At 43.0% G+C, this 27,567-nt stretch overlaps 1 protein-coding gene across 2 annotated transcripts in view; it reads right to left on the bottom strand.

Moving 5' to 3' along the window:
- Positions 1 to 27,567, bottom strand: part of loxl4 (lysyl oxidase-like 4) — a 57,240-nt gene that overhangs the window by 7,568 nt on the left and 22,105 nt on the right. For both annotated transcript variants that reach the window (XM_021580870.2, XM_036960340.1), the window contains 9 exons: positions 24,477 to 24,515; positions 23,985 to 24,198; positions 23,461 to 23,638; positions 16,294 to 16,448; positions 15,488 to 15,655; positions 12,004 to 12,166; positions 11,398 to 11,641; positions 2,602 to 2,717; positions 2,240 to 2,376 (listed from right to left, as the gene is read on the bottom strand). In XM_021580870.2, coding sequence (XP_021436545.2) covers positions 2,240 to 2,376; positions 2,602 to 2,717; positions 11,398 to 11,641; positions 12,004 to 12,166; positions 15,488 to 15,655; positions 16,294 to 16,448; positions 23,461 to 23,638; positions 23,985 to 24,198; positions 24,477 to 24,515 — 1,414 coding nt within the window. The remainder of the gene's footprint in view (positions 1 to 2,239; positions 2,377 to 2,601; positions 2,718 to 11,397; positions 11,642 to 12,003; positions 12,167 to 15,487; positions 15,656 to 16,293; positions 16,449 to 23,460; positions 23,639 to 23,984; positions 24,199 to 24,476; positions 24,516 to 27,567) is intronic.

Here is a 27,567-nt window from a genome sequence, read left to right as displayed (position 1 = left end):
CAAGAAATATGTGGAGTGGTTAAAAAACGAGTTTTAATGACTCAAACCTTGGTGTATGTAAACTTCCGACTTCAACTGTATGTTAGCACAGCTGAAATATTTTCTGCTGATTAAAGAAGCAATAAAACTGGCCTTCTTTAGACTAGTTGAATATGTGGAGCATTAGCATTTGTGGGTTCAATTACAGGCGCTGAATGGTGCACCCCACTGAATAGGCCCTGAAGTTTGAATAATGGAGATTGTATAACAGGGGCTTCCTTTGTCAAAACTATACATTAGTTACATGCATCTGGGCAATTTCACGGTAAGGTAACAGAGTGACACTGAGACTCAGATTTTTCAAATGTATGTCAAGCCACAACCAATGATTACAAAGTTAAACAAACCATACAACTGCACAAAGACTACTTTTAACAATTTCCACTATCATTTTACAAAAATAAATGCACTTGAAAAACAAGTTTGTGCTGTTTATGCCGACATTCTGTTCCCCAACTTTGCATCTACACTGTTCTTCAAGTAAATTCCTTTTTGTAAAATTTTCTGTGGAAAACGTTGTATGGTTTGTTTAACTGTACAATTATCGTTTTTTGTTTGACATACATTTTAACGTGAAAAATCGGAGACTCAGTGTCACTCTGTTACTATGGAATTGCCCATCTTTATCACTCACCCCTGTCCTCCTCTTCCTCCTAGTCTCCCAAGCACTCTCCTCATCCTCTCCTGTTCTCATCCTCTCTTCTTCTCATCCTCTCTTCTTCTCATCCTCTCTTCTTCTCATCCTCTCTTCTTCTATCCTCTCTTCTTCCTCTCTTCTTCTATCCTCTCTTCTCATATTCTCTTCTAACTCTCCTTCTATCCTGTCCTCTCTACTTCTGTCCTCTCTTCTCATACTCTCTTCTAACCTCTCTTCTTCTATCCTATCCTCTCTTCTTCTATCCTCACTTCTCATACTCTCTTCTATCCTCTCTTCTTCTATCCTCTCTTCTTCTATCCTATCCTCTCTTCTTCTAACCTCTCCTTCTATCCTATCCTCTCTACTTCTAACCTCTCTTCTCATACTCTCTTCTAACCTCTCTTCTTCTATCCTATCCTCTCTTCTTCTATCCTCTCTTCTCATACTCTCTTCTATCCTCTCTTCTTCTATCCTCTCTTCTTCTATCCTATCCTCTCTTCTTCTATCCTCTCTTCTTCTATCCTCTCTTCTTCTCCTCCTCTCTTCTTCTATCCTCTCTTCTCATCCTTTCTACTTCTATCCTCTTCTTCTATCCTCTCCTCTTCTCATCCTCGCTTCTTCTCATCCTCTCTTCTTCTATACTCTCTTCTTCTCCTCCTTTTCTCCTCATAGCTGTGGCAGGGCCACCACCTGTAATTATGCCCTGCTCTACATGCCTAAAATACATATGTCCATGTGTGTGTGTCCGTGAACATGTGTGAGTGTACTTCTATCACAGAGACATGCAGGGTGATTAAATAAAACAGGCTGTGACACTTAGAGAGTGTGTGATGAAACAGGGAACCGTCTTCACTGTAACCTCTCAACTGACTCCCATGGCTTAGGTAGCACAGTCTTTAGGGAACAAATTTTTACCACAACCCCCCTCTCATTAGCAGGGATTAATTAGGTAGTACCAGTACTTACGGGGGTGCTAGTTTCCCTGTAACCCCTCTCTCATTAGATAACAGATATCAGTGAGTTTTACTGGGGGAGCTAAAGCTAGTCTCACCCTAACCCTCATTAACAGATAGAGTGTTTCACTGTAGCAATGTTGACTGTTACCCATGGCTTTCCCATGGCTGAGATATAAAAAGAATCGAGAGCCTAATTGGCCCCTGGGATGGCATACTGGGATTAGTAGTCTGAGACAGAAGTGGTGGCTGGTGGGAGTTGGAGTATTTGATGTATCCTGAGGTGACGCCCACAAGGACTGCTGATGAACATGAGACAGGGTCATGACAAAAAGGGAGTGTGTGTGTGTGTGTGGGGGGGGGGGGGGGGGGGGGTAATACAACATAGCTGTCTCTCATGTTATCACATATCACAGAGGAGGGTCAGTCACAAACATGTCATACTTCAACATACTTACAAAAAAAAATTGCGCGGTACAAAGGAACCAATGAGATAGTCAGCACCTTTGTGCGTGTGTGTGTGTGTGTGTGTGTGTGTGTGTGTGTGTGTGTGTGTGTGTGTGTATGTGTGTGTGTGTGTGTGTGTGTGTGTGTGTGTGTGTGTCTGTACCTGGAAGATGTAGTCTCCAGGCTTGACATCGGTGATGTCAATCCACTGACAGTCGATGTCGTGGCGATACGTATCCCAGCAACCCACTGAGATGCCCTGGTCGCCCATGTTGTAGCAGGAGAAACGCTTATGCAGACCTGACACACAGACCAGAACATTGACTTTACTCTTCAACTTGAGGTTTTTGGAGCCAGTTTCAGTGACTCAAATAAATAAAATTAAAACAGATTAACCATGGTCCAGGAATAATTCAGGTCATGGACAGCATATGAAGCCAAGTTATTTAAAATAAATGGCTGTTATAAATGTTAATAGCATGTGACATTGCTGTGGCATCCATGTTAATAACATGGTGTTATTACCTTCAGGGCAGTATGTATCCTCCAGACAGAAGCTGGCCTTGTGTCCCTCAGCTATTCTGGTTCCATTCAGAGTCAACAGGTCATAGTGAGTGAACACCTCTATGCTGTGGTAGTGCCTGGTAACACAGAATAATAGGGTGTGTGTATGTGTGTGTGTTTCAGAATGACAACAGTAGGTCCCCATGTCTGGTAGCCTAGTGACCTCACCACTAAAACATGGGGCAGGGTGTCAGAGTGACACCTCTCGTAGAAACTTGTTTTAGAACTTGATAGGTAGCACCGCTCACACACAGAGGTGTTTACACACTCACAGTGAATGGGGGGCATTGAAACTCACCCACACACATTCATGCATTCACGTGCACACACACAGGAAAGTAATGCATGCAAGCACACACGCATGCATGAACTAAGACATGCACGAACATGTGCAGATACAAACACACCACTCCTGTGTTATTGGAACAGATTAAGAAAGGCGGGGCGGCCCTGTACAACCCCCAGACTGTGTAACACAGAGTGGCTCAGTCATATCTCAATGTAGCTCAATGTACTCATTAAGACACACACAGTCATTACACACACACATTCAGTGGACAGCTAAGGAATCTGGGTAGATGACAACATGCCGCCAGGCCACCCCCAACCTACTGGAACAGAATACACACATACACAGAACTCTACAGAGAACACACTGAGGAGGGTTAAATAGCTCCTTCTTCTCCGATGACGACAGTCAGAACACACTCTCGTCATCTGACAAGAAATGGTCTTAATTGGGGGCAAAAGTTCCTGACTTGATAGAAGACCAGGATAGAGGAATGTGTCACATGTATAGGTGGTGAAATTATGTAATTTATATCAAAGTAACTGACCAATGACTAACTACCACTAAGGCCAATCAACAAATACTGGTTTCTATGTGACCCTATGAGCCAGTTTTTATACAAACGCCATCTATTAACTTACGTTGAGGTGACAATAGGTTGAATATTTTGTTAGTGTCAGCAGTATGAAAAGTGATGCTACGAAAGTGAGGAGTCATTCGCTTGCAACGTTCTGAACAATGACACCCACTAAGATTCCAGTACAACAGAACAGCAGCATGTGTATTCATAACATTATCAAAGCAAAGCTTTATGTGGGCCATACGTTTCCGTGAGTAATGTTCTGTACAAACAGCAGTTATTGTACTTAATGGCAATGAGGTCATACCTTCACATGTTTTCTAACCTGTCACTAACTCAATTCAGTTCAAGTCAATAAGACATTATTCATCCCACACAGACCTTTAACCTGCCACTAACTCAATTCAATGCAAGTCAATTAGACATTATTCCTCCCACACAGACCTCTAACCTGCCACTAACTCAATTCAGTTCAAGTCAATAAGACATTATTCCTCCCACACAGACCTCTAACCTGTCACTAACTCAATTCAGTTCTAGTCAATAAGACATTATTCATCCCACACAGACCAATTGTGTCCCACAAGTGCCAATTATCCCATTACAGCTGTACAATGCAAGTCCGTGGTGATGGTTTCCATAATAATGCAACTTAGAAACATTTACCTGAAGCATGGTCAGCCAGAGCCGCAACTTCCACTACCAACTACTTATTTTATGTATTTATTTATTTATTTCACCGGTATTTAACCAGGTAGGCTAGATGAGAACAAGTTCTCATTTGCAACTGCGACCTGGCTAAGATAAAGCATAGCAATTAGACACATACAACAACACAGAGTTACACATTTATAATGACTGACAACCACAGCTAACCACAACAAGCAGGCTGTGTCGATCTAGGACTAGGACTCCAACAGCCTCCCTTGGAGTGTAACTAAGGTTGTTTTCCAGGGTTCGGTTTCCTGGAGCATTTGTGAGAATTTTACAAAATATATTTTGCCCTCACTAAACCTGAAAATACAGTGGGGAGAACAAGTATTTGATACACTGCCAATTTTGCAGGTTTTCCTACTTACAAAGCATGTAGAGGTCTGTAATTTTTTTCGTAGGTACACTTCAACTGTGAGAGACGGAATCTAAAGCAAAAATCCAGAAAATCACATTGTATGATTTTTAAGTAATTAATTTGCATTTTATTTGAGTATTTGATCACCTACCAACCAGTAAGAATTCCGGCTCTCACAGACCTGTTAGTTTTTTTTATAAGAATTCCTCCTGTTTGAACTCGTTACTTGTATAAAAGACACCTGTCCACACACTCAATCAAACAGACTCCAACCTCTCCACAATGACCAAGACCAGAGAGCTGTGTAAGGACATCAGGGAGAAAATTGTAGACCTGCACAAGGCTGGGATGGGCTACAGGACAATAGGCAAGCAGCTTGGTGAGAAGGCAACAACTGTTGGCGCAATTATTAGAAAATTGAAGGAGTTCAAGATGACGGTCAATCACCATTGGTCTGGGGCTCCATGCAAGATCTCACCTCGTGGGGCATCAATGATCATGAGGAAGGTGAGGGATCAGGCCAGAACTACAAGGCAGGACCTGGTCAATGACCTGAAGAGAGCTGGGACCAGAGTCTCAAATAAAACCATTGGTAACACACTACGCCGTCATGCTCAATCCAGCGCATGTCCAGGCCCATCTGAAGTTTGCCAATGACCATCTGAATGATCCAGAGTAGGAATGGGAGAAGGTCATGTGGTCTGATGAGACCAAAATAGAGCTTTTTGGTCTAAACTCCACTCGCTGTGTTTGGGGGAAGAAGAAGGATGAGTACAACCCCAAGAACACCATTCCAGCCGTGAAGCATGGAGGGGGAAACATCATTCTTTTGGGATGCTTTTCTGCAAAGGGGACAGGACGACTGCACCGTATTGAGGGGAGGATGGATGGGGCCATGTATCGCGAGATCTTGGCCAACAACCTCCTTCCCTCAGTAAGAGCATTGACGATGGGTCGTGGCTGGGTCTTCCAGCATGACAGCGACCCGAAACACACAGCCAGGGCAACTAAGGAGTGGCTCCGTAAGAAGCATCTCAAAGTCCTGGAGTGGCCTAGCCAGTCTCCAGACCTGAACCCAATAGAAAATCTGGAAGAGTGGGCAAAAAATCCCTGCTGCAGTGTGTGCAAACCTGGTCAAGAACTACAGGAAACGTATGATCTCTGTAATTGCAAACAAAGGTTTCTGTACCAAATATTAGGTTCTGCTTTTCTAATGTATCAAATACTTATGTCATGCAATAAAATGCAAATGAATTACTTAAAATCATACAATGTGATTTTCTGGATTTTTGTTTTAGATTCTGTCTCTCACAGTTAAAGTGTACCTATGATAAAAATTGCAGACCTCTACATGCTTTGTAAGTAGGAAAACCTGCATAACCTGCATAATTGGCAGTGTATCAAATACTTGTTCTCCCCACTGTAACTTTTTCTGAATGTGATTTGCGAGACGTACATTCTACATGACATGAGCAAGCCAGCTTGTTTACAACAGGCAAAAAGTTCCACACGACTCGCTCTATCTACCTGGTACTCTGGTCGTGGATCTTGGACCCGCTACTCACGCAGGTCCAGGATTAATTTCAGCCAGGGTTTATAGCATGGATCAGGCTACCTAATACCCCAGAATACAGATCATAAAGGAATATGTGAAAACTCCCTAACTCCTACATATTATATAGAGCTATAAGGGATTTCCTCCTCTTCTTCCGAAGAGGAGAGGCGAGAAGGATCGGAGGACCAATATGCAGCGTGGTAAGTGTCCATGGTTCTTTTAATAAGAAATACTACACATGAACACGACTGAAATACAAAAACAATAAATGTGAAACTAACAAAAACCCAAAACAGTCCCGTGTGGCACAAACACTGACACAGGAAACAAACACCCACAAACAAACAGTGAAACCCAGGCTACCTAAGTATGATTCTCAATCAGAGACAACTCATGACACCTGCCTCTGATTGAGAACCATACTAGGACGAAACATAGAAATCCCCAAATCATAGAAAAACAGACTGCCCACCCCAACTCACGCCCTGACCATACTAAATAATGACAAAACAAAGGAAATAAAGGTCTGAACGTGACAAGAGCTGGGAATTGCCACGATACAATTGTATCACTATACTTACGTTCCGATACGATATGTATTGCGATTCTCACAATTCTATATGTATTGCGATTCTCACAATTCTATATGTATTGCGATTTGATATTGTGATTTTATTGCGATTCAATGTTCCAAACATATTGCTCACCATATGTCTGCTGCAGAGGGACAAGAGAGAGCCATGAGAAAAGAAAAGTGCTGAAAACAAATTATGAAGGAGCTATGAAGGAAAAATAGTGGCTTTTTGGTGCAGGTACAGAAAACTAGTGCAAATATAATACTATGCTTTTGTGAAAACAATACGGTACAATATATCATAAATAATGATATCCCCATATGTAACTGTATCAACCACATCCCCTTCATAGAGGTCAGCCACATCCCTTCAGGGAGGTCAACCACATCCCCTTCATAAAGGTCAACCACATCCCCTTCATAAAGGTCAACCACATCTGTTTCATAAAGGTCAACCACATCCGCTTCCTAGAGGTCAACCACATCCCTTTCATAGAGGTCAACCGCATCCCCCTCATAAAGGTCAACCACAGCCCCTTCATGAAGGTCAACCACATCCATTTCATGAAGGTCAACCACATCCCCTTCATAAAGGTCAACCATATCCCTTTCATAGAGGTCAATCACACCCCCCTCATAGAAGTAAACCACATCCCCTTCATAAAGGTCAACCACATCCCCTTCATAAAGGTCAACCACATCCCCTTTATAGAGGTCAACCACATCCCCTTCATAAAGGTCAACCACATCTCCTTCATAAAGGTCAACCACAGCCCCTTCATAAAGGTCAACCACATCCCTTTCATAAAGGTCAACCACATCCCCTTTATAGAGGTCAACCACATCCCCTTCATAAAGGTCAACCACATCTCCTTCATAAAGGTCAACCACATCCCCTTCATAAAGGTCAACCACAGCCCCTTCATAAAGGTCAACCACATCCCTTTCATAAAGGTCAACCAACTCCCCTTCATGGAGGTCAACCACATCCCCTTCATAAAGGTCAACCACATCCCCTTCATAGAGGTCAACCACATCCCCTTTATAGAGATCAACCACATCCCCTTTATAGAGGTCAACCACATCCCCTTCATAAAGGTCATCCACATCCCTCTCATAGAGGTCAACCACATCCCCTTCATAGCGGTCACCCACATCCCCTTCATAAAGGTCAACCACATCACATCCATAGAGGTCTACCACATCTCATCCATAGAAGTCTACCACATCACATCCATAGAGGTCTACCAAATCACATCCATAGAAGTCTACCACATCACATCCATAGAGGTCTACCAAATCACATCCATAGAGGTCTACCACATCCCCTTCATAGAGGTCAAACACATCCCCTTCACAGAGGTCTGTCACATCACATCCATAAAGGTCAACCACATCCCTTTCATAAAGTTCAACCACATCCCATCCATAGAGATCTACCACATCCCCTTCATAGAGGTCGACCACATCACATCCATAGAGGTCTACCAAATCACATCCATAGAGGTCTACCACATCCCCTTCATAGAGGTCAAACACATCCCCTTCACAAAGGTCTGTCACATCACATCCATAAAGGTCAACCACATCCCTTTCATAAAGGTCAACCACATCCCATCCATAGAGATCTACCACATCCCCTTCATAGAGGTCAAGCATATCACATCCATAGAGGTCAACCACATCCCATCCATAGAGGTATACCACATCCCCTTCATAGAGGTCAACCACATCACATCCATAGAGGTCTACCACATCTCCTCCATAAAGGTCAACCACATCCCATCCATAAAGGTCTACCACATCACATCCATAGAGGTCTACCAAATCACATCCATAGAGGTCTACCACATCCCCTTCATAGAGGTCAAACACATCCCCTTCACAGAGGTCTGTCACATCACATCCATAAAGGTCAACCACATCCCTTTCATAAAGTTCAACCACATCCCATCCATAGAGATCTACCACATCCCCTTCATAGAGGTTGACCACATCACATCCATAGAGGTCTACCACATCCCCTTCATAGAGGTCTACCACATCACATCCATAGAGGTCAAACACATCCCATCCATAAAGGTCTACCACATCCCCTTCATAGAGGTCAACCACATCCCATCAATAGAGGTCTACCACATCCCCTTCATAGAGGTCAACCACATCACATCCTCAGAGGTCTACCACATCCTCTTCATAGAGGTCAAACACATCCCATCCACAGAGGTCAAACACATCCCATCCATAGAGGTCTACCACATCCCCTTCATAGAGGTCAATCACATCCCATCCATAGAAGTCAACTACATCCCATCCATAGAGGTCTACCACATCCCCTTCATTGAGGTCAACCACATCCCATCCATAGAAGTCAACCACATCCCTTCCATAGAGGTCTACCACATCCTCTTCATAGAGGTCAAACATATCCCATCCATAGAGGTCAAACACATCCCATCCATAGAGGTCAACCACATCCCATCCATAGAAGTCAAACACATCCCCTTCATAGAGGTCAACCACATCCCCTTCATAGAGGTCAACCACATCACATCCATAGAGGTCTACCACATCCTCTTCATAGAAGTCAAACACATCCCATCCATAGAGGTCAAACACATCCCATCCATAGAGGTCTACCACATCCCCTTCATAGAGGTCAACCACATCACCTCCTTAGAGGTCAACCACATCACATCCATAGAGGTCAAACACATCACATCCATAGAGGTCTACCACATCCCCTTCATAGAACTCAACCACATCCCATGCATAGAAGTCATCCACATCCCATCCACAGAGGTCAAACACATCCCTTCCATATAGGTCAACCACATCCCATCCATATAAGTCAAACACATCCCCTTCATAGAGGTCTTCCACATCCCATCCATAGAGGTCAACCACATCCCATCCATAGAAGTCAACCACATCACACCCATAGAGGTCAAACACATCCCATCCATAGAGGTCAAACACATCCCATCCATAGAGGTCAAACACATCCTCTTCATAGAGGTCAAACACATCCCATCCATAGAGGTCTACCACATCCCCTTCATAGAGGTCAAACACATCCATCCACAGAGGTCAAACACATCCCATCCATAGAGGTCTACCACATCCCCTTCATAGAGGTCAACCACATCACATCCATAGAGGTCAACCACATCACATCCATAGAGGTCTACCACATCCCCTTCATAGAGGTCAACCACATCCCATCCATAGAAGTAAAACACATCCCATCCATAGAGGTCAAACACATCCCTTCCATATAGGTCAACCACATCCCTTCCATATAGGTCAACCACATCCCATCCATAGAAGTCAAACACATCCCATCCATAGAGATCAAACACTTCCCATCCATAGAGGTCTACCACATCCCCTTCATAGAGGTCAACCACATCACATCCTCAGAGGTCTACCACATCCTCTTCATAGAGGTCAAACACATCCCATCCATAGAGGTCTACCACATCCCCTTCATAGAGGTCAACCACATCACATCCATAGAGGTCAACCACATCACATCCATAGAGGTCTACCACATCCCCTTCATAGAGGTCAACCACATCCCATCCATAGAAGTCAAACACATCCCATCCATAGAGGTCAAACACATCCCTTCCATATAGGTCAACCACATCCCATCCATAGAAGTCAAACACATCCCCTTCATAGAGGTCTTCCACATCCCATCCATAGAGGTCAACCACATCCCATCCATAGAAGTCAACCACATCACACCCATAGAGGTCAAACACATCCCATCCATAGAGGTCAAACACATCCCATCCATAGAGCTCAAACACTTCCTATCCATAGAGGTCTACCACATCCCATCCATAGAAGTCAACCACATCCCATCCATAGAGGTCTACCACATCACATCCATAGAGGTCAAACACGTCCCATCCATAGAGGTCTACCACATCCCCTTCATAGAGGTCTACCACATCCCATCCATAGAGATCAAACACATCCCATCCATAGAGGTCAAACACATCCCATCCATAGAGGTCTACCACATCCCCTTCATAGAGGTCAAACACATCCCCTTCATAGAGGTCAAACACATCCCCTTCATAGAGGTCAAACACATCCCATCCATAGAGGTCTACCACATCACATCCATAGAGGTCTACCACATCCTCTTCATAGAGGTCAAACACATCCACTTCATAGAGGTCAACCACATCCCCTTCATAGAGTTCAACCACATCCCCTTCATAGAGGTCTACCACATCACATGCATAGTGATCAACCACATCCCATCCATAGAGGTCAACCACATCCCCTTCATAGAGGTCTACCACATCCCCTTCATAGAGGTCAACCACATCCCATCCATAGAGTACAGTGATATAGTAATATAGCTCATCACAAGTATTGCAATAGAATTTTCCAGCTACTACTAAGTATATGGCAAGGCATTGTAAAACTACAACTACCACAATCCCTTCATGATGTGAAACAGGACAAGTACAATACCTAAAACTAAAATTTCTAGAACTACAAAGCCCCTGACCCCCCAAAAAATACCTGTGACACTGGTGCCATGTCCAATACACCCTGGTAGCCCTAGGTCGAAAGTCAGCCTGTATCATGTTTATTATGCCAAAGGCTGCAACTACCACAAATCATATAGACATCATAAAACTACAACTCCCACAACACCTCTTACCTATGACATGCGTGCCATGTCCAAGACTCTCTGGTAGCCCTAGGTCTGAAGTCGGCCCGTCCCATGTTCATAATCCTGGAGGAGAATCGTAGCAGGCGGCGGTGTCCGTAGGGCCAGTTCATTCTGGCAGCGGAGGATGACAGACAGTTCTCCTCGTTGGCACAGGTCAGCAGGTGTAGGGGTCGGTCCTCTAGGTAAACTGTCTCCTGAACCAGTTGGGCATCTAGTACCAGGTCAGGGGCAGCTAGGGGGCAGAGGAGAGGGGTGAGTGGTTTGGGGTAATTTAGGCATGTATGGGGGTCAGGGATGAAAGGTAAATCAGGTATTACAGGAAACAATAGGTCAAGGGCCAATAAGGGAAGGGGAGGGTTAAAGCTTAATCAGAGATGACCAAAAACCAAGTTCACATTCAGAAAGCAAACAGGAGAAAACTTTTTCAAGCGGAAGACTGAAAATAAGTGCTAATATTGGAGTTCAGGTACTTCAGTTTCAAACCGTTTTCACCCATTTCTTGACATTTGAACAGAACCATTGGCAGGATCTGTTAAGATTACACAGTTGAAGAGAGCTAGCCAGGTGGACAGGTGTGCTTTGATAATGACTCACTCTCTGAACAGGTGACCCCTGCAGCATTAGTCCCACCCCCTCGGGGACAGTGTATATGGTTGTTACGGCGACACTGTTGGATTGACAGCTCAGTTCCAACACAGTGGGTTCCACTTAACACCAACTCTGCTGCGTTACGATCCCCAGCCCAGTACCACGTCTCCTAGAGAGAGAGAGAATGTTTAACTTTTGTACATTACTTTTCTTTCCTCCGTCATCCTGAGAATTGAAAGAAATGCTTTTTGAGAGTTTTTTGTTCGACTTCATGGGGATTTCAACTATTGGCACACATCCCTTTCCTAAATACCCTCTGTACTGTAGATGTACTGTAGATATGTATATTTAAAAATAATGTATTTATGGATAGTTGAGATTTTTCCTGCACCACCCATCCACTCACAGACTAGCTTTTGTATAAACATAATGCAGACTGACACACACACAAGCGCACACACAATTAACACACACTTCCCCTTGGGGTATGGGTAGATACAGTCATTTAGCACTGTACAGTATTTAGCTGCTGAATGGTCAGGTGACGGTCAGCTGTGGAAATGGCGGTAGGTCTGCAAGTCAGTTACGTTATGACAAAATAAAGCGAGTGTTACAAAGGATTATTGTAAGGCATTAGACTGTACATGCATTATACATTCAATCATAATGCATTCATATATACATATGTATATATGTATATACAGTTGAAGTCGGGCATTTACATACACTTAGGTTGGAGTTGGAAATTTGATTTTCAACCACTCCTCATATTTCTTGTTAACAAACTAAAGTTTTGGCAAGTCGGTTAGGACATCTGCTTTGTGCATGACACAATTCATTTTTCCAACAATTGTTTACAGACAGATTATTTAACTTATAACTCACTGTATCACAATTCCAGTGGGCCAGAAGTTTACATACACTAAGTTGACTGTGCCTTTAAACAGCTTGGAAAATTCCAGGAAATGATGTCATGGCTTTAGAAGCTTCTGATAGGCTAATTGACATCATTTGAGTCAATTGGAGGTGTGCCTGTGGATGTATTTCAAGGCCTACCTTCAAACTCTGTGCCTCTTTGCTTGACATCATGGGAAAATCAAAAGAAATCAGCCAAGACCTCCACAAGTCTGGTTCATCCTTGGGAGCAATTTCCAAACACCTGAAGGTACCACGTTCATCTGTACAAACAATAGTATGCAAGTATAAACTCCATGGGACCACACAGCCATCATACCGCTCAGGAAGGAGACACGTTCTGTCTCCTAGAGATGAACGTACTTTGGTGCGAGAAGTGCAAATCCATCCCAGAACAACAGCAGAGGACCTTCTGAAGATGCTGGAGGAAACAGGTAAACAGTATCTATATCCACGTAAAGCAAGTCCTATATCAACATAACTTGAAAGGCCGCTCAGCAAGGAAGAAGCCACTGCTCCAAAACCGCCATAAAAAAGACAGACAACGGTTTGCAACTGCACATGAGGACATAGATCGTACTTTTTGGAGAAATGTGCTCTGGTCTGATGAAACAAAAATAGAACTGTTTGGTCATAATGACCATCATTATGTTTGGATGAAAAGGGGGAGGCTTGCAAGCCGAAGAACACCATCCCAACCGTGAAGCACAGGGGTGGCAGCATCATGTTGTGGGTATGCTTTGCTGCAAGAGGGACTGGTGCACTTCACAAAATAGATGGCATCATGAGGCAGGAAAATTATGTGGATATATTGAAGCAACATCTCAAGACATCAGACAGGAAGTTAAAGCTTGGTCGCAAATGGGTCTTCCAAATGGACAATGACACCAAGCATACTTCCAAAGTTGTGGCAAAATGGCTTAAGGACAACAAAGTCAAGCTATTGGAGTGGCCATCACAAAGCCCTGACCTCAATCCCTTAGAAAATTTGTGGGCAGAACTGAAAAAGCGTGTGTGAGCAAGGCCGTATTAACCTGACTCAGTTACACCAGGTCTGTCAGGAGGAACGGGCCAAAATGTATTATGGGAAGTTATTATTATGGGAAGCTTGTGGAAGGCTACCCGGAATGTAAAGTGGTGATCCTAACTGACCTAACATAGGGAATTTTTACTCTGAGTATTGTGAAAAACTGATTTTAAATGTATTTGGCTAAGGTAAGCCAAATACATTCAAACTCAGTTTTTCACAATTCCTTACATTTAATCCGAGTAAAAATTCCCTGCCTTGGGTCAGCTACGATCACCACTTTATTTTAAGAATGTGAAACGGCAGAATGATGGCAGAGAGAATGATTTATTTCAGCTTTTATTCCTTTCATCACATTCCCAGTGGGTCAGAAGTTTACATACACGCAGTTAGTATTTGGTAGCGTTTCCTTTAAATTGTTTAACTTGGGTCAAACATTTCGATTAGCCTTCCACAAGCTTCCCACAATAGGTCGGGTGAATTTTGGCCCATTCCTCCTTACAGAGCTGGTGTAACAGTGTCAGGTTTGTAGGCCTCCTTGCTTGCACATGCTTTTCAGTTCTGGCCACACATTTTCTTAAAGTTTGAGGTCAGGGCTTTGTGATGGCCACTCCAATACCTTGACTTTGTTGATTCCTTTTGATTTTCCCATGATGTCAAGCAAAGAGGCACTGAGTTTGAAGGTAGGCCTTGAAATACATCCACAGGTACACCTCCAATTGACTCAAATGATGTCAATTAGCCTATGAGAAGCTTCTAAAGCTATTACGTAATTTTCTGGAATTTTCCAAGCTGTTTAAAGGCACAGTCAACTTAGTGTATGTAAACTTCTGACCCACTGGAATTGTGATAAGAGTGAGTTATAAGTGAAATAATCTGTCTTTAAAGAAAAAAAATGAATTACTTGTGTCATGCACAAAGTAGATGTCCTAACCAACTTGCCAAAACTATAGTTGGTTAACAAGACGTTTGTGGAGTGGTTGAAAAATGAGTTTTAATGACTCCAACATAAGTGTATGTAAACTTCCGACTTCAACTGTATATATATATACATATACATTTACACAGTACCAGTCAAAAGACACACCTACTCATTCAAGGGATTTTCTTTATTTTACTCTTTTCTACATTGTAGAATAGTAGTGAAGACATCAGAACTATGAAATAACACATGGGATCATGTGGTGACCAAAAAAGTGTTAAACAAATCAAAATATATTCTATCTTTTGGATTTTTCAAAATAGCACCCTTTGCCTTGATGACAGCTTTGCACACTCTTGGAATTCTCTCAACTAGATTCATGAGGAATGGTTTTCCAACAGTCTTGAAGAAGTTCCTACATATGTGACTCAGAAAGTATTACTGAGTATTTCAGCCAACCGGTGATTTTTCAGATTTGAGGACTCAGGGACACCGTGAGTTGATGGGTGAATTGTGGGAGTCAGGGTGTACTCTAGGGGTGAAATGGCACCATATTCCCACAATGGGCTCTGTCCAGAAGTTGTGCATTATACAGGGAATAGGGTTTCATAGGTGTGTTTCCGTACCTGGTGTGCTCGGGATGCGAACCCCAGACCCAGCTGTCTACAGACCACCATGGCTTCGTTGATCCCCCAGTTCTCACTGCAGACTGACCCCCATCTCTTACGACCCCCTACATCCATCAGTACCTCCACACGCCCCTCACCTGGCTCCCTGCCCCCCGCCAATCGCACCTAGGGTAGTATGAGGAAGGAGGAGGGAGGAGAAGAAGGAGGAGGGAGAAAAATACATTTCAATTCAGTATTTTCTCAACCTGTATGTTTCGCAAGTCAGATGTTCATAATTATAAATATCTAATGACTCTATAATAATTAAATTGGTATTATAAACTGGGTGGTTCGAGCCCTGAATGCTGATTGGCTGACAGCCGAGGTATATCAGACCGTAAACCACGGGTATGACAAGACATGTATTTTTACTGCTCTGATTACACTCGTAACCAGTTTATAATAGCAATATGGCACCTCAGGGGTTTGTGGTAGGCACTGGTATATTGGCTATATACCACACCCCCTCAATCAATCAAATGTATTTATAAAGTCATTTTTACATCAGCCGATGTCTCAAAGTGCTGTACAGAAACCCAGCCTAAAACCCCAAGCAGCAAGCAATGCAGATGTAGAAGCACCGTGGCTAGGAAAACCTCCCTGAAAAGGCCGGAACCTAGGTAAAAACCTAGACTGGAACCAGGCTCTGAGGGGCGGCCAGTCCTCTTCTGGCTGTGCCGAGTGGAGATTATAACAGAACATGGTCTTATTGCTTAATTATATAATGTAAAGGTGTGTGTGTGTGAATGTGTGTGTGCTCTAACCGTGCTGTCCAGGCCAAGCTTGGGGATGTTGCAGCGTACTGAGGCATCCTGGGTGTGTTTAAACGTCCAGAGAGGGACATCTTGGAAGTAACAGTCTAGAATAGACTTCTCTGTCCCCAAACACTGGACACTGTTCATATGGATAGGACCAGTACCTAGAGAGAAAGAGGGAGAGGGAGAAGAGGGAAGATGAGAGCATGAACACACCACAACAACCATACATCTCTCTGTATCTTGTGTGGTACTTAACCTAGACCCGAGGGCATTGCAATGCAATCGCCCTAAACGGCCCTTATCTAATAGACACACCCACCTACACCCACAGTAGTGAAAGCTGAGGTTAAAGAGCAATAAACAGATAACGATCTCAGCCATTTGTTTGCGTGAACCGATTGTGTCTTCCCCACCACAACAGAACCCCAACAGCACCCCATCAACAAAAGGTTCCTATCTGTACTTAAGCAACAAAAGGTTCCTATCTCTATCTCTCGCTGTCTGTCTGTCTGCCAGAGGAGATAACAAGGCTGTACCTTGAGTACTCCAGAGATCCGACACACATCATTACCACCATTTTGTACTTTAGAAAAAACACACAAAAAAACACCCGCCACCCAGCCAGTACTTTTCAGAAAGAAAACGAGCAGAGAACACGTGCAAGCAAGAACAGAGTCAAAGCTGAATCGGAAGATAAAATACAGTAACACTTGAGTTAATAGATTGATGCTTCTAACTGTAAAACAACCTGTCAATGTGATGAAGGGAAGAAAGTGGGAAGAGTTCTCAAATTTAGACAGTAGGCAAGTACATTAACTTTTATTGATAAGTGTGAAAAGTAACATTGAGATTTTTTATTTTACCTTTATTTAACCAGGCAAGTCAGTTAAGAACAAATTCTTATTTTCAATGACGGCCTGGGAACAGTGGGTTAACTGCCTGTTCAGGGGCAGAACGACAGATTTGTACCTTGTCAGCTCGGGGGTTTGAACTCACAACCTTCCGGTTACTAGTCCAACACTCTAACCACTAGGCTACCCTGAGGAAGTACATCGAGAAGAGGGCTTGACATTGTTTTTTTCATTTTTAAAAAAATGTTTAGATAAATTAAAAGAAGGTGTAAGCTGGGAAGTTATTGAGTCACCACAAAAATAACACACAGGTGATTCTGACCAAAAAATCAGAGAGCTGAGGTTGGTGATTGCATAATTAGGGATGGGAAAGTCCAGTCCTCGGTGGCCTGATTGGTGTCACACTTTACCCAACTAATCACGATCGTCACTTTAGAATGTAATTAGTTTAATCAGGATTTTCAAGGAATGAGCAAAAAGTGTGACACCACTCCAGCACTCGAGGACTGGAGTTGCCCATCCCTGTTCTAAATTATAGATTGTAGGCCTCCATCCATATTGGTAACAATGACTGGGTATACATCCACCCACATTAAATAGACTAAAGAAAACCCACTTCCTGAACCAATCATCTCCATATGTGTGTGTAGAAAACCACGTAAAATACCACTGAGTAGTAGGTCGATCAGAACAACCACAGTTTAACTTATCAAGACCAACACAGCTTCTGTGGATTGTGGATCTTCATTTTAAAAAGCCCATTTTAGCTGATTTGGGCAGTAGTTCCGTGAAAAAAGGCGGGTACGAAATAGATCCTGAGAAACTGGTTACGAAGAATCATGCACACAAGCACACACTAACAATCGGCCACACACACACACACACATGGATGTATACCACCTCACAGAGTAAATAACATGTAGAAGTAAAAATACACCCGTGTTCGTCAGAATAGGAAACAGAGGCATTGTCCCTGTAATTTAAACCAATGATGATGAAAGTTCAAATGGCAGCTGATGAGTTTAGACATTGGTTTCAGTTTTTGACTTAACTTTACCAATGATTAAAGTAAAGTTGAGTGCTATAAACAGTCAGCAAATGTAAAATTCACTCCCACTAATTCCCCATTCACTGCTGTGTACTTTGTGCAGTTCCTGCTGTATCACATTTGTGTGTGCGTACATTCAATTATCTCCTTTCAAGGTCTCATTTTCAGAGGAGAAATGTTTTTGTGTAATCTTTAGACTAGTCTTCTTTCCCCGTGAGGTACAGTAGATTTGGTCTGTGAACCCTATCATATCTCATATCCAGTCAGAGCTCTGCGTGTGCGTGACCTTACAGCAGCTGATTTGCATGTGTGGTAATCCCTTTGACAGACGGTGCAGCGGAAAAAAACATGGCTGACGTACGGTAGTAGAACCCCCAAGAGGATGAAAGAGGCCTAGCTCTGATAGCGGTAGTGAAAGAGGCCTAGATCTGTAGTAGATGGTTATGGATGACTGGCTATCAGGATGGCTAGTTCTATAGTTGGTGTCTCACATTACCACATTAACATACTCACAGTAAACACATACATTCAGACACACTGTTAACACCACACGTCTCTCTCTCACACACACACACCCAGTCACTCACACAAAGCTACAGTGGGGAGAACAAGTATTTGATACACTGCCGATTTTGCAGGTTTTCCAACTTACAAAGCATGTAGAGTGTGAAATTAGAGTCTGTAATTTGTATCATAGGTACACTTCAACTGTGAGAGACAGAATCCAGAAAAATCCAGAAAAATCCAGAAAATCACATTGTATGATTTTTAAGTAATTAATTTGCATTTTATTGCATGACCACCTCTACATGCTTTGTAAGTATCAAAACCTGCAAAATCGGCAGTGTATCAAATACTTGTTCTCCCCACTGTATATTTGTGTCCCCAAACAGCCCCACCCTAAAGCTACTGGGATCAGTACAGGCAACGTGCCTGAGAAATGTCACAAACCCTATGGTTGAAATACACACAGGCAGACCTATATGGCACACCCATACAGGCAGACCTATATGGTTTTTACTGCTCAGGCTTGGTGACATGAAAGGGCCTATTTGATGATTGAATGGACTTCAAATAGGATTAAACAGCTGAACATTAAGAAGTCCCACGGAAAGAAAAACACCATTAATGTTCCCTAAACCACGCTTAACTTCAGAGAGAGGGAAATACTAGGGTTCCCTCCTAAGCACTAACCAACTATTTGGGCTATTCTCACTAGCTATGTGGCCACAATCATCCCGCTTCCAGCTCCCTAAAGTCTTAAAGATTTGTATCTGTCTGCTTGATTGGCATGTACTGTATGTGCTAACATTAATTATAGCATAGTTTATTTATCTAAAAATATTTATTGTAAATACTATATTTAAACTAATGTTTAGTGACTGTACATTTTACGTGCATTTACTGCATTTATTGATACTACTGCACGACAGCAAACTACAGTACATAAAAACACCAGTTATTCAATGTACATTTCCTATTGTCTGGGTCTGTCTCTGTCGGTCTGTCTCTGTCAGTCTGTCTCGGTCTGTCTCTGTCTGTCTCTGTCGGTCTGTCTCTGTCTGTCTCTGTTGGTCTGTCTCTGTCTGTCTCTGTCAGTCTGTCTCTGTCGGTCTGTCTCGGTCGGTCTGTCTCTGTCGGTCTGTCTCTGTCAGTCTGTCTCGGTCTGTCTCTGTCTGTCTCTGTTGGTCTGTCTCTGTATGTCTCTGTCAGTCTGTCTCTGTCGGTCTGTCTCGGTCGGTCTGTCTCGGACGGTCTGTCTCGGTCGGTCTGTCTAATTGTGTCGGTCTGTCTGGGCCAGTCTGTCTGTCTGTGTCAGTCTGTCTATCTGTGTCGGTCGGTCTGTCTGTGTCGATCTGCCTGTGTCTGTGTGTCTGCCTGTGTCTGCCTGTGTCTGCCTGCTTGCCTGCTTGCCTGCCTGCCTGCCTGTCTGTCTGTCTGTCTGTCTGTCTGTCTGTCTGTCTGTCTGTCTGTCTGTCTGTCTGTCTGTCTGTCTGTCTGTCTGCATCTGTCTGTCTGTCTGTCTGTCTGTCTGCCTGCATCTGTCTATCTGTCTGTGTCTGCATCTGTCTATCTGTCTGTGTCTGCATCTGTCTATCTGTCTGTGTCCGTAAGACTCTGTCCTGTCATCTGGACTCTTAATGTAGGTTTTTTCCAACACCATACATGTATACGTTTATGTGGCCTGCAGAACTCAGTCAAAATTATATAGGACAGTTAAAAGTCTAAAAAGCAACATGTTATAGAGAGTGTTGGCAGATGTCCCCTAGTCCGGCTATGGCAGTAGTTAAGCAGCTGTTGCGAAAGTGTGTAATGTGTGTGTACAGCTGAAAACTCTCACACCCATCGCCCTGCCAATCAGGATATAGTTAGGGACTTGCATTTAAAACAGGGCGAGAGGATTAAACTATTAAATTTAACCTGTCATTTGATATGACAGCCTAGGAGGCTAGAGCTGCACGTAACATAGTAATGCTACAGGCAGGTCTAGGACTTAACACAGATATTGTAAGCATTCACACCCACACACTGGGTGTTACTGAAGCAGCAGCCCAGTGGTTGGATCAGGAGGAAATATGAACTTATTTTGGGAGAAAATTAAAAGCTTTTCACTTCGCCTTGACTCTTACGTGTTGTAAGAGTACAGACTGCTGGGTGCTACAGTATGTAGCAGCCTAAGATCTGGGACAGGGGTACTTTGATGTGGCAGTGGTGGGGATTAGGTTAGGATGGGTGTGGTTATAATAGGCTACAGTATAGGTGCAGAAGGCTGATTGATACCAGAGATTGTTGAATAGTGAGAGATAAGGATGCTAAGAGCTACAATGTTCCCCACTCCTAAGGCTCTCTAGAACCAGGAGTGAAGAACAGTGGCTCTGCGTCATTCAGGGCAGGTGGGGCTCCAAAATGCAGGTGTTTCAGCCTACCTCAGTGCTTTCTATGATGGTTGGGCAGCCAGTGGAAAATACGGAGCGTAGGGGTTGGTAATGTCCTCTATTTGTGCCGTGATTGGCTCAGTGTTCTCACACTCATCGGGACACTACGTCACAGCGCTAAATAAAATTCAAGCCCATTGGGTGCTGCCATAGACTTTAGAAGTGCACATCCAAGAAGGCTCAAGATCATTGGCCACAGATAAAATTACATCAAATCACATTATATCTAAAGTAGCTTTGATTGGACTGATCATGTCAACATCTTACTTTCAAAAATTAGCTAGCAGTCATCATCATGCGTCAAGTCGGCAATCTACTGGCAAATCCTTTTCCATCCTTGTCATGTGAAGAGAAATTATAGATAAAACATATCGGTGCTCATCAACCATTGGACATAAACATTACACAACAAGTTGGAAATCGCAAATTCAACAATGAGTGCTAAGGTGCCACTGCAGCCAGGTGTGACCGGGAGACCCATGAGACGGCGCACAATTGGCCCAGCATCGTCCAGGTTAGGGGAGGTTTTGGCTGTCCGGGATTTCCTTGTCTCATCATGCTCTAGCGGACTTCGGTCATCAGTGTTTCCTCCAACACATTGGTGCGACTATCTTCCGTGTTAAGCAAGCAGTGTGTCAAGAAGCAGTGTGGCTTGGCTCTCAACCTTCACTGAGTCCGTAGAGGAGTTGCAGCGATGAGACAAGATCGTAACTACCAATTGGATATCACGAAAAAGGGGGTAACGCCATGGGCCACAAAAGTTTGAATAAATTGTCCAGGCTGTCCATCCAGAATGACTTCTGCTGCATTTAAAACAACTGGAAACTCAGAACTGGGAAATCTCAGACTTATGAGTTCAAGACAACTGGCAATTTAGATAAAACTAGCTCCGACAGGGAAAATACGGAAAATTATTTTCAACGGTTTCTAACTCGGAAATCCGAGTCAGGATTTTGGGACTCCTTCTAGAGCCCACAAGAAGGACTGTTGCAATTCCTTCCTGTTCCAGTGAGCACAGCACAACAAGGTGAGTTCAAAATGTCTTGTATGCTGCTGCATAAATTCTTGCCCGGTTGGTCAGTTTGGTCGGACGGTCTGCTCTGGGCAGAGTCTGGGTAGTTCCATATTTTTTCAATTTCCAAATGATGGAGACCACTGTGCTCTTGGAAACGTTCAACACTCTATAAATTGTTTTATACACTTCCCCAGATAATATGACTCATCACAATTCTATCTCAGAGATCTACAGACAGTTCCTTGGACTTCATGATATAGTTTCTGCTCTGATGTGCACTGTCAACTGTGGGACTTATATAGACAGGTGGGGTTCTTTCTAAATCATGTCCAAACAATTGAATTGGTTACAGGTGGACTCCACCAAGTTGTAGTGACATCTGAAGGATGATCAAGGTAAATTCGATGCACCCGAGCTCAATATTGAATGTCATAGGAAAGCGATGTGAATACTTATTATATATTTATGTATTTCATTTTCAAAAAATTTGCTACATTTTCTAAAAACATTTTTTCACTTTGTCATCTAGGACAGGGAAAGACCCGTGGCTAGGTGGTAAGAACAGCTGGTGGCTGTCGCATATTAGGAAAAATATATATATTTAAAAAATGCACAGCTGTGTGTGCATGTTTGCGTGTGCACGTCTTGGTGGAGCTGAGATTGCTGATTCCATTCCTTTGAGGAGCTTTCGGCTGTGAACTGAGCCTATACGCTGAGCCCTCCAGCTGCCCAAGCACACACACGTGCTCACACACACACACACACACACACACACACACACACACACACACACACACACACACACACACACACACACACACACACACACACACACACACACACACGCACACACGCACACACACATACAGCTGCAGTGACCATGGTGGAGAAGAGGGGAAATCCGCTAACAGTGTGTGAACCACAGATCAGCACCCTCAGGCTCACAAACAAATACATTCTCAGACCGTTCAGCGGCAGACGAGCGTAGAGTCCTAAGATAAGTCCTAAGCATGGCTGAAAAAGTTCCTCTGACTCACATGGAATCTCAAACAGCCTACGGTACACAGAGTACAGAGACATATACATGGGTATATGGGTGTCTGTGCCTAAGACCCTGAACCCTATAGGGCAGGATGAAATGGAAGAAACTGGTAAAAACACAACTTCCATGTTCACGTGGCACAACCGGAGTGAACTTTCTCCTTTGCCAGTGAGAATAAAAGTCGAACCTCGACCCCTGTAGGACAGAAAAAGAGTCAGGCAGAGAGAGACAGAGAGACAAAAAGATAGAGAATAACAGATAGAGAGGGAGTCCTACCCTACCTTGTCCCATGTAAGCTCCAGTGAGGGCCTCTTTGGCAGTTCCGAAGCCGAGCTCCCTGCACACCACGCTAGCTGAGACGCGGTTCCAGACGTGGTCTACAATGGTCCCCCACTTCCCCTCCTTCAGCACCTCCACCCGGCCCTCACCCAGCCTGGGGCCAGCCTTCAGACGCACCGGCTAGAGGGGGAGAGGAGAGAAAGAGCGAGAGAGAGTCAGAATGAGCGAGAGAGACAGCGAGAGACCGAAAGACAGAGAAAGAGAGTGAGAGACAGAGAGACAGAGAGACAAAAGACAGAGAGAGACAGAGAGTGTCAGCATCATGTATGACTAGACTGTATTATTGTCTAAGAATGTTTTGTATCTTGTGTTTGCGCAGAACACAGGAAAAGTGTCTAGGTCTTGGCTCTTGGCACAGTGATGCATGATGTGTGTGTGTGTGTCTATGTTTTTATGTGTGTGTGTGTCTATGTTTTTACGTGTGTGTGTGTCTATGTTTTTATGTGTGTGTGTACCTGTCTCTTACCACAATTGGGTGGGGTGCCTGGGGTCTTCCAGATGACATACGTGCAAACTGAGGTCCCGGTACACACCTCGCCACCGCATGTCTCCCACTCTTACAGGGGGTGGGGCTATGTGGAATGGACAGCTGAGCGTGACACTCTGATAGGCTGGTCTCTGACCCCAGGCAGTGAACCTTCTCTACCCAGAAACCCTTTTTACGAGCCATGAGGCTCAGCCTAGGAAGTGGGAGAGAAGAGGTCATATATGTCATGTAACGCTTTATAACACATAACGTGTGCATAGCTGACGTCTGTCATGTCAGTTCCATGAAGGAGAGGAACAAGACAAGAACTATCCAGTAACACTTCATTTAAACACTCTACATAATGCATTATAAGCACATTTAAAACTCACAAGGCATTATAATAGAACATTATAATACAAAATGATCAACATCTGGAGAAACAAATAATTTGTAGTTAGTTGAGATGTTCAAACATTGACTAGGTCTTACCTTGTGGATGGATCAGCAACCTTGGTGTCCCAGATTTTCCTGTGAAGAAACAGGAACATTAAGAAAGGATGTTAGTATCTCTTCTGTTTACTCGTTGAGGTTTCATGAAACACATGTTATTCCTGTGAGGTGAGATGACTAAATCTTGCCTACAGAATCAGCGTTTGTAGAAGACAACTGTGTCATGTGTTTGGCAGTGGTGTAAAGTACTTAGGTAAAAATACTTTAAAGTACTACTTAATTTGTTTTTTGGGGTATCTATACTTTACTTTACTATTTATATTTTTGACAACTTTTACTTTCACTGCACTACATGCCTAAAGAAAATAATGTACTTTTACTCCTTACATTTTCCATGACACCCAAAAGCACTAGTTCCATTTTGAATGCTTAGCAGGACAGGAAAATTGTCTAATTCACCCACTTATCAAGAGAACATCCCCGGTCATCCCTACTGCCTCTGATCTGGCAGACTCACTAAACACAAATGCTTCGTTTGTAAAGGATGTCCGAGTGTTGAAGTGCCCCTGGCTATCCGTACATTTTTAAAAATCAAGAAAAGCCGTGCCGTCGTGTTTGCTTAATTAAAGGAATTTGAAATGAGTTATATTTTTACTTTTACTTTTGATACTTAAGTATATTTTAGTGATTACATTTACTTTTTGTACTACCTTTAGACTTTTTATGAAGTAGTATTTTACTGGGCGACATCACTTTTACTTGAGTCATTTTCTTTTAAAGTATCTTTACTTTTACTCAAGTATGACTATTGGGTACTTTTTCCACCACTGGTGCTTGGTTAATGCCACACAAAATTAAACCCCCACACACACACACAGTTTATTAGCCATATCGGTTGGCATGTGTTGTTGATGAACACAGATGGGTGAAGCATTCCCTACACCTCACAAACTGGCCTCACATTTGGTTAATATGGTCCATGCCACACAGAATTACAGCCAAACACATTGTCAAAAACAAAAGCCACCTTGGTGGGCATGTGCTGTTTGTGTACATGGACACAGACAGTACCAGTTATGTCCTAGAAGCATCTGTACCTGACATACTGGCCGTACGGATGTCAACAAGTATAAATACACTTACATAGACAAATATGTCCGCCTACAGAAAGGCCCATCTGTGTTGTGCTACAGTAAATCTTTGTGTGTGCGTGCATGTGTGTGCATAGGTGGTATTTTGGTGACCATGAGTGGCATAGTTAGAATAAGAACAAACTCATTTTTCCCTGTTCTCTCTGACCACCATGTCCTGGCTCTCGCTGCTTTACTTTGGGGTGTAGATATTTGCATCAGGAATGTCTAGTCTAGGTCTGTGTGTATGTTTAGAATGAGTGGTCAGAATGTAGGCCTATGTACCACATATGTTAAGTACCGTCAGCTAAGCCAGGCTTCAAGGGAAAAACAATGATCTCTGTTGACAACGTGGGGGTATAGGTCTGCTCAAACAACTGGGTTGTATTCATTAGGCAACAACTCTAAGGAAACAGACGGAAACAGGGATGGACTACCTGTTTTCGTTTTCCATTTAGAAAGTTGCTAGACTCTTAGAAAAAAAGGTGCTATCTAGAACCTAAAATGGTTATTTGGCTGGCCCCATAGGAGAACCCTTTAAAGAACCCATTTTGGTTGCAGGTAGAACCCTTTTAGGTTCCATGTAAACAATCTTTCCACATAGGGTTCTACATGGAAACCAACATGGTTCTACCTGGAACCAAAAAGGTTCTACCTGGAACCAAATACGTTTGCCTATGGGGACAGCCAAAGAACCCTTTTGGAACCCTTTTTTCGAACAGTATCCGTTTGGCCATAATGAATATGACCCTGGTGTGGTGTTGCTGGGGTGTTGGTAACATGACAAAATAAGAACTCTTAAATCACTCTTACTTGGCATCTTACAAGAACATTGCTGGTACAACAACATTTGTAAATAACTGGATCACTAGGAATGGATTCAAGAATAAACACTGGGCATTTTGAAACAACTCTTTAACCTAACCAACCATGCATAGGCTATATACAAATGTGACTTTGAACAGCTATGAGCGACATTGCTGGGAAAATGTTGAAACAAAACCCCAAACGCACACAAACAAACACTCAGTGTTGGCACACTTTAACCGTAAGAACTTGTCAGGCCGTCCGAGAAACGAAATAAATGAAAGACCCGAATGAACTTTGATTCATAAAACATTTAGGCCAGAGTCCATTCCTGACACTCCGTCAAAGGCATAGCCAAGACGTGCCCAAAAGGAATCCCCTGTTGATTCTCTCTCTCTCAACACACACACGGTCGATCAGCATCAAAGCAGCCGTCCCTCAGTTCCCGCAACAGGAGTGCCAAACAGGAGTTGAGGTAGACCACACACACACCTCAGTCAGTTGCACTTAGGGAAACAAATACATCTACAGATAACACAGCATATTTGGATTTCCATCATGAAACTAACAAGCATTTCTGCCTTTCTAGTCACATACTACAAACAAGGATGTTGGAATCAAGAGATTCAAATTGTTATTAAGTAAGTGGTTCCTCAGCCATTTTTTTGGTTTACTTTATTCAACTTTTTGGTCCAAGTATTGATTGAATTTAAAAAAAAGCTTAGTTTTCCAAACTTAGCTCCAACTTGAGAACAGTGCTTTTAACTTACAATGTTTTCAACTTACATATTTGACACACATGGTTATATTGTGCATGCGTATTTATACAGTAATTAATATTCAATATGTAGTCACCTGGGATTTTAACTCACAACCTCTTGGTCCATGGCATTCCAATCTTCCTGCTATGCCAACATGTCTGTGTCAATGACTGATTTTACCTGTGTTACACTTTGCACTTCAAAGCAAATAACTATGTTATTTATCATAGTGATTAAGGAGTAACATTAAAAACAGAGTAATATACCCCATCAACATCAGTCAACTATACAGAAAAGCCCAAAATTGCTGAAATAAGTAACTCAAATAATGATGGGAGAGTAGTCAGATTAACTGATAATTGACACAGACATGGAGATGTTTCAGGAAGATCTGAATGCCATGAACATAGAGGATGTATGTTCAAATCCCAG

This window comes from Oncorhynchus mykiss, chromosome 23 (genome assembly GCF_013265735.2).
Source record: "Oncorhynchus mykiss isolate Arlee chromosome 23, USDA_OmykA_1.1, whole genome shotgun sequence".
Classification (NCBI taxonomy): Eukaryota; Metazoa; Chordata; class Actinopteri; order Salmoniformes; family Salmonidae; genus Oncorhynchus; species Oncorhynchus mykiss.
The sequence above is the reverse complement of the archived record's forward strand: the minus strand, read 5'-3'. Positions and strand labels throughout refer to the sequence as shown.